Source organism: Xenia sp. Carnegie-2017, unplaced genomic scaffold, assembly GCF_021976095.1.
Source record: "Xenia sp. Carnegie-2017 unplaced genomic scaffold, XeniaSp_v1 HiC_scaffold_25, whole genome shotgun sequence".
Classification (NCBI taxonomy): Eukaryota; Metazoa; Cnidaria; class Anthozoa; order Malacalcyonacea; family Xeniidae; genus Xenia; species Xenia sp. Carnegie-2017.
The window spans coordinates 4,469,500-4,478,285 of NW_025813488.1; the positions used below are offsets into that span (position 1 = coordinate 4,469,500).

At 34.2% G+C, this 8,786-nt stretch overlaps 1 protein-coding gene across 1 annotated transcript; it reads left to right on the forward strand.

Moving 5' to 3' along the window:
- The first annotated feature begins 1,730 nt into the window (after window positions 1-1,730).
- Window positions 1,731-8,774, forward strand: LOC124453721 (recombining binding protein suppressor of hairless-like). The gene is given in 15 exon segments (XM_047004565.1): window positions 1,731-2,019; window positions 3,791-3,866; window positions 4,247-4,362; window positions 4,365-4,389; window positions 4,498-4,684; window positions 5,057-5,134; window positions 5,381-5,434; window positions 5,545-5,593; window positions 5,739-5,876; window positions 6,288-6,400; window positions 6,594-6,662; window positions 6,779-6,850; window positions 7,035-7,107; window positions 7,391-7,577; window positions 7,983-8,774. Coding segments are annotated over 15 exon segments (1,779 nt in total). The 3' UTR covers window positions 8,236-8,774.
- The last annotated feature ends 12 nt before the right edge of the window (window positions 8,775-8,786 follow it).

Here is an 8,786-nt window from a genome sequence, read left to right on the forward strand (position 1 = left end):
TTATCATCTGTCTACTCTAGATGATCATATAAGAAAAGTCTTCCGTGAAAATGGCGATGCTCCTGATCTGTAGATGGAGTAAATTGTCAAAATGTATCAATGGTAAGTTTAATTATTTTGTCGTTCAAACGAAATTTTTTGTAAAATTTTATTTTGTCATTCTCCGATCAAAACAAGCTTTTGATAACATACTGTAGTATTATATTTAAAGTATAATATGACAAAAACTTCCCCAGTTTTCTGCATCAGGATGTTCACATTAAAGTACAATTGAAACCAAAGATTTTTTTGTAAATCCATAATTTCGCTGGAGAAGTCAATAATGACCTTACACAATTTCTTTTTTCTACTCAAGAAAGACACAAAGTTACGGAATGGCGTATGTTTAGTGATAAATTGACGACCTTTTAACGAACACGTTGCTCTAGATCCCTCAAAATTAAGTATGATTGATATATATTAAAACTGAGTAGGTATTTTTCTATCTTAATAAGAAGTGAAAGAAAACGGAAAATCGAACATATTCTCCTTAAGTGCTTTTTCTTTTTTAAATGGTAAAAAAGCAATATAAGTTACTTTGTAAATCAATGACGTCAAATCATCGATTACATTGAACCTCTTTGGTTCTTATATAAATTCGATAATATTCTAGAGCGTCAACTACCGTGTAATATTTAAACTGGTTCTTAAACAACGTACGATAAGACTGACGACACAATAAGTTTGTTTTAGCAACTGAATTTCAAGTTTAGGTTTAGATGACGCTTTTGCGACTTTGTTTTCGTATTAGTGCAGACGAAAACGAGCAAGGTCACCTCAATTCATCATTCGCGCCCCACAAGTCAAAACGGAAATATCAAGCAGTGCGTGAATGTTTTAGACGTAAATTCCCAGCGTTTTAAGTCTACTTGTTTTAATGTTTTAAACAGAAAGGTAATTGCAAAATGTGTTTACTTTTTGCTTTGTGCAAAGATTTTATAAAAGATAGTAGTGAATAGTACTATTTATCTAACTGTGATGTGAGTGCGTTTTGTCTGTCTAGACCCCCCTTTTGTACACCTATATTCTCCAACGGAACACGTGCGTCATTGTTCTAATCTCGCCCTAAATGGCGCGGCTATTGTCCCTTGCATACCATATATGGAAGCGCTCAATTTTCCCACGGCAAGAAAGTCGAAACTTAATTTCCCACGGACTTAGCTATGGCCGACGATGAGAGTCCGCAGTGACACATCTTGTTGCTTTTCCTTCGGTGTTTCTTCGTATATCTTCTTGAAATTAACACCATTCAAAATTGGTGTGTACGTCGATTCATTTTTGTTTTTTCTATCGCGTTTCAAATGATATATCTCTTGAGTATTTGGTTTCAAATATTAAGACGGTTGTGTTTTCGTTTATATTAAACGAGTCTGAAACGTGATTATCATGGACATGTTCGTTTAACTGCTTGCAATAACAAGGTAGGCTGTGAAGTAAATTAGTTGGATATTACATTTATAAAATTGAATGTGAGGAGATATTAGTGATTTTAATATAGAGAACAACAGCTTGTTTATGAATTGGCAAATTGTCGATCCTTTCTAAAGTTTATAATAGCAAATTTATGCCCCCCTAGCGTGTGACAAAAGATGGCATACAGACGTCGGTAATGTTTTCTCTTTGTATTTTTGTACTAGTTTGACTTGCCTTTACTTGAAATAGCATCGAAAAGAAAAAGGGTTCTATGTTACATGGCAAATCAACACGATTATTTTCAAAATCAATTGTCGACAATGTACGAGTACAATGCACAATTGGCTACCCTTCAACATCATCCAAATTTTGAACATCACTTTGCCGCAGAATTTCCTAAAAGAGCAAGAATGGACTGGAGTGAAGCTGCCTCAAATGCTGGTACATTTGCAGTGTTAAATCACGTCAACTATCGCGTTCCAAGTTCGCATTTTACTGATGCTCAACTATTTCATCACGCTAACAATACAACTGCGTATCCAACCACGAGTGAAAATACATTTACTGGTAAGTTTTTTAATCCATATACGCTTTACGTTTCAATTTGAAAATAGACGGTACAAACACTAGTTTAAATTTGGAAATGGTATTTGTAACCTCAATTTATTACATTTAGTTTTTTGTCATGAACTTCGTATATTTCGTTCTTGAATTTGATTCCCACAATTTTAGTCGTTTGTTTTTGCTTATTGGTTTGACACCGATTACATCAAAGGAGAATCTTGAAGGCAATTAAATTTGTTGAATACCTTCAAAAGGATAACAGCGAGTGTATTTCACTTTGGAAATATTTGCAATTTAGAACGTCTACATTCGTTGTTAAATTCTTAGAATTTAACCTGACTGTTTATACTGTTGAATTGTAGTGTACACATTATTTAATGTTTTGATTTTCTATGGCGTTAAGCATTGCTTCGTGAGACATTTTATAAATACTTTCTCAAAAGAAAAATACGACTTGTTGATAAATTGGACATTTTACCATATAACCATATAAACTCCTTTTCGCTAACGAGAATTTTTTCTCCTACTATGTTCGTTTCTCAATCGCTTTCCATAATCTTTCAATAGTTTTACTCCATTGTCTAACAGTGGTGTAGAATTTTGCCTTTAGACAGGTCCATTTTTTGGGATGTGATTATTTATTACATCTTCGAACTGAATGGAATAAAGAAATTTGTAGATTATTCGTCCCTCTTAGATGAAGTTTTTCGCGGGCCTATCTTTTGTATTTAAAATATAAGTTATCTTGCGCAACGGAAGGGATGTATTATAAGAATAGCGATTGCGGGATTTTACCTTGCGAATATTTTATTTTGAATGAATTATGCAGAACTTCATTTTTACAACAGCTATGTTGCTGTATGTGATGAACTATATCGAAAAGTGATGGCACTCCTTGAAATGTCAACTACGAATTGGTAATTCGTATTTTGTCACAGGCACTTCATAATCAAAATGTCTGAGAAAATGGATTTACTACAGCGAACGACGAGCTATAAAAATCATTTTTACTGTTTGCCAAATTAAACCATGCGATGAATAAATTCTCACGCTTTTTTTGAGAGAGTTGAGTAAACAAAGGCTGTTTTTAAGCCAAAGTATATGGACAATATCAACAGTCTGTCGATGGGATACTGAAAACGGCTAAAATTAATATTGGTTTTGGAGTTTAAACAATGGAATTGAAAATAATAATAATAATTTGACATCCAATCTGAGCTGCTTCCAACATTTTTGAATGAAGCATCGTCTTTTTTCTTTTTTGACACTCTCGGACAGAAAAAGCACTCTTGAATTGTCCAGTTTTTTTTTATAAAATATGTAAATCCGCCTTCATCTTCCCGTGGGAACTTTAACTCATGTTTCATTTTTAGGTCTTCAAGCTTCGATATCTTATCAACTTTATTAATTCTTTATGCTTATGAACTAATTGAACAGATTATACGCATGGAATTATCATAATCAACTTTAAATACTTCATTTACTTGCCCTCCTCGTTTCTTTGTGGTTTGTATATTTACGGAATATTTTCAACAAAATATAAACTAGTCTTCTCGTCTCCCTATGCATGCATTGCGCGCTAATCAACAACTGAAAGTATATTAAATTTTTCCTATCTAAAATATGTATTTATTTGTGTATTTGTTGGATGGCTTACACTTACTTTTTTCACTCTATAATGTTGACAATGGTGTTTTTTTAGCCCGTCCTCCGTATTTTCCTGCAAAAAATCAAACAAGTATTCAGTACCCTTTTTCTTCTAATATTTCTCAAGAACTGCAACTTCACCGAACCCTTCCCATCAGTCCTGCTCCTTCACCTCCCCCTTCTTCAAAAAATACCATTGACAGGTAACTATAAGAATTCATAACCTGTAAAAAATGAGAGTTGTCTTCTTAACTGTCAGTGTAGGTAGTGATGGATGAACAAGGGAGAACGAGAACAGTCTTTACACTACTTAAAATATAAACTAAGATAACATGTGTCATTGTAGGTGGTGATGAATGAACAACAGAGAACGAGAACAGTCTTTACACTACCTAAAATATAAACTAAGATAACGTGTGTCAGTGTAGGTAGTGACGAATGAACAACAGAGAACGAGAACAGTCTTGACACCATCTATTATATAAAATCAGATAACATATGTGTTTATGTGATGGTGAACAATATAAAATTATATTACCATGGTTAGTGAAAAGTCTATCAATAGATATTGTAATTTTCTCAGCCAAGAAAGACCCACTGGTTCTCGTCTTACACAAGATGCGATGAGAAAATACTTACGAGAGCTTGCCAGCAACGAACTTTTAAATTCGACAGTAATAATACAACATGCCAAAGTCGCCCAAAATCATATGGTAACGAAAAAAGGTAAAGAGAAAAAATTATACTGCTCTTACTTATATACGTGATGTATTCAATAAAGCTCAATGTTGAAACCGATCACCACTAAAACATTGAAAATTTTCACGTCATCAGGTTTTTTTGCCCACCTCCATGTGTTTACTTGGTCGGTCATGGCTGGAATTGTCGAAAAAGTTACAGTATGGTGGCTGAAAACCGTGACAAAGACTCCGAAACAGTCGCTTTTATCGGTATATCAAGCGGTAACCAAGGAGAACACGAATATCAACAGCTGTCAATGGAGGACAGACTTGTTGAAAAAGTAAGATTGCTTTCTGCTTTCATGCACTTCGTGACTGGTAGAATAGTTTTGAAGGAAAAATGGAGTGTATTTTATTTAGAATATAATTTATTTGATTAAAATGTAGTGTATAAACTAATCTCCAAGTTTTTTCGGTTAATTTGTGTTTAGCGTTACAACAGCTTACTTAAAATGATGTTAGATACGAAATTTGTATGAAGAATTGCATGCATTCCTAAATGATAGTAGAACCAAGTAATCTACTGAGGCAAATGTGGAAATACTCCCGTATCTTGGATACACAAGGACGGGAAATGTGTCTTGGAGTTTTTTATTGGAAATGTTTATTCATGTTAAATTTCATTTCCATTGTTTTCTGCTTTTTTCTTACAGAAATATTGTTACGGTGCTGCAAAAACGCTATTTATTTCTGACGCAGACAAAAGGAAAAATTTTCTCTTGTCTGTCAAAGTACGTGTATTGATTGTTGAAAATAAGGTGCTCTAGTTTGATCACCAATATCTTAATGCACTAATGTTGATATGCGACTGTCCGAAGTATTATATGTGAAGTGTTTTGACCTCCATAAATGATTATTTTTTCAAATATATTTTTCACAAATCTGTATAGGACCGTATAGGTTACTTTCTAATAAAAATATAAAAATAACGTGCGGTGTTTTGCCGTTTATATATATGTACTTTCCATTTCATTTAGCTTCATCATCCAAACGGAGATACTGTTGGTGTCTTCTCTTCAAAAAGAATAAAAGTAAGTGTGGAAATTTAAGATTCAATATTGCAGCTACAATTTTAGAAAATGTTGTCGTTCTTTGTTTGTCAATTGTGATTTTTCATGAATTTTTTTTTTGTCATGGGCAGGTAATTTCAAAACCCTCGAAGAAGAAACAGTCTCTAAAGAACGCTGAATGTAATTTTCAATTCAACGAAATTATATATTTGCTTAATATACAAAAGAAATGAATGTAGCTATCTCCAATCATTTTATTTATTCAAACACCTCTGACGTGACTGTGAAGATCTAAAGTTAAAAATTAATGGGTTTTTTTTTGCAGTATGTATCCAATCAGGTAGCACCGTGGCTCTCTTTAATCGTTTACGATCTCAGACAGTGAGCACTCGCTACCTTCATGTTGAGGATAGAAACTTTAGAGCCAGTAGTACTCAATGGGGTGCATTCACTATTCATTTGCGTAAGTTTTTTGAAAATTACTATGTAAAATATATCTTTATATGGTCATTCCTCAACACCCCCATTTTCTCCACTACTTCAGATCTTACACTTCCCCCGGCGACTCTTAACACCCCCATGATCACTACTCCTTCAGATCTTTGACATCCCCAATGTCCCTCAATACCCTACTCTTTCAAATTTTGGACTTCCCCCCAATGTTATCGAGTCCAAGAATTCTCACCTTGTCGATACCCAGCATATTCGTTGTATTAAATAGAATAGATTCAACCTCCGTCCGTCCACAGTCCCTTCTGAATTTGTTATGAACATTTAAAAATGTTGCATTCCTTTGAGTGTAGTGAAATTACTTGATTGTAGAATAAGGAAAATCTGTGTTTGTGAATCCTGAAGGAAAGTATTTATATTGTAGTTGATGATGATGAAGACGAAAGTGAAGAGTTTACTGTTAAAGATGGATATATTCATTATGGTTCTACTGTCAAACTAGTGTGCTCTGAAACTGGAATGGCCTTACCTAGACTGGTATGTTGTATATAGCCATGTTATAAATAGGTTTTAATGGCTGGGTAGAATGGAGAATGTTGTCGAGATTTTGTTTTATGTTTGTAAATGTTGATCGTCCGTAAACATGTAACAATACACCTGGGTTCAAACCATTTACTTTATTTTGTTTTATGTTGTATTTTTCATGATTTTCTTTTCTTACTTTGACCAGATAATCCGTAAGGTAGATAAACAGACGGCTTATCTTGACGCAGATGATCCTGTTTCCCAGCTACATAAGGTAAACAAAACCCGCACATTTTGATTACCCGAGTTTTGTGTGGTTCTGTGTAGAAGGGGGGTTGGTGACGATGTTTAAAAATATCTTTAAATTTCTTGTGATTTTTACTTTCAAAGGTTGCTTTCTATATGAAAGATACAGAACGAATGTATTTGTGTTTGTCACAGGAGCGCATCATACAATTTCAGGTGAGTGTTTGGGGAGGTTTTTATCGCGTCAACTGTCCATGAAAAGATGTCTCTTTCGTGACTCTCATAGACTCTTCTAAAACAATTTTTAAATAATGGTAATAAAGTAATTGTTAATAAAGAAATTACGAACTAGTTATTCAAGTGCAATATTTCAAATGACTCGTTAATTTTTTATTGTCAGTCGACTCCATGTCCAAAAGATTCTAAAAAAGAAATGATCAACGATGGAGCGTCATGGACAATAATAAGTACTGGTAAGTGATCTTCATATCTTTCTCTTGTACGATTCTCTTACAAGTATCGATGTTTTCTATTCACGGTATTTAAAAGCATGCATAAATTAATTTCTTTTGAAGCTAGTCTGGGTGATGGAGTAGTTGAGAATAACATTTTTCTTGTTGTTTCCACTTCATGTATATTTCGCTGTTGGAAAAGATTTAAGTTTCACCTAGGTCCAGCTGTACAGAAAGATAAATATGTTGGTGTTTTTTTTCTTTTTTTCTTGTAAAATAACGCATTTCTAATACGTTTTTGTAGATAGAGCGGAATATACATTTTTTGAAGGTATGGGTCCTATATCATCTCCTGTCACTCCTGTTCCAGTTGTTTCAAAACTTGACCTTAATGGTGGTGGTGACGTCGTCATGTTAGAATTGACGGGTCAGAGTTTTACAGCTAATTTACGTGTTTGGTTTGGTGATGTTGAAGCGGATACCAGCTACAGGTATTTTCATTTTAACTGTTGCACCATGATCGATCTTTTAAGCTTTTATTAGTTTAAGTGTAGCTACGTATCCATTGAAGATTCACACTAATCTGGCATTGAGAAATAACGAACTGGAAATTCTAGCCAAAGTTAGGAGAAGTTCATTCACGAATTTTCCGTTCATTTAATTTCAAATATATCCCTCAATTTAACGGCGCGTTTTCACAAATTTTCAAGTGTAATTTTTTTTGGCAAACATGAATTATTTCAGACACGAGTTACCCATGTTCTATACAATTTCTATCCGAAAAGTGTCTCACGGGCATCTCGCGAGTATCCCACGAATATCTCACGGGCACCGAAATTTTTATGCAACACTTTGATTTACAGCATTAAGAAAAACAATTTTGTTGTTTCTCTCAGGTGTGCTGAAACTCTTCTGTGTCTTGTGCCAGACATCTCTTCGTTTCAATGTGCTTGGAAGTTTGTGCGCCAGCCGATACAGGTACCAATTAGCCTGGTTCGAAATGACGGTATAATATACCCTACCAACCTTACCTTTACCTACACACCTGAGTCTGAAGAACGACCTCGTTGTATAGAGGCAAAGGTTATACAAAAGAGCTTTTCATCCACCAACGTCGAAACGTCATCATGTGAAAATATGCCATCATGACATGATATCATTTCATAAAACAATGTCATGGACGATGTCACTGTCTTTGATCTATGATTACTTTCTACACGGTTTTCATTGGATGATATGATTACATCATCGCATGGTGTCATTTGACAATATCGCGAGATTGTCTGTCGAAATGATGACACACATCAAAGAGGCAGAAGCTTTTGTAACAAAAATATCTTATGCTTGTTTAGTCATCTAAGCATTGTTATGAATTTGCTGAAACAAAACGAAGTATTTAGTTTCAACAAATAACTATATGATGACCAAATTACTTGGATAAAATCCACAAAAGCGTGAAAGTCAAAGACCGTGCAGCTGTCCCCAGGCTCTATTGGCTCCGCAGCTACAAAAAGTGTTGTTGTTTTATGACATGGTGAAAGACGATTTACTTGACGACAGCATTGTTATAAACACTAAAAACACTGTAATTTAAAATGTAAAATTCATTTATGATAGACGAATAGGTTCTGTTACTATGACATTTCAATAAAATATGGCCCGTTACAGGGCATTTTGTACCCTTGAAATTGGTTACTTAA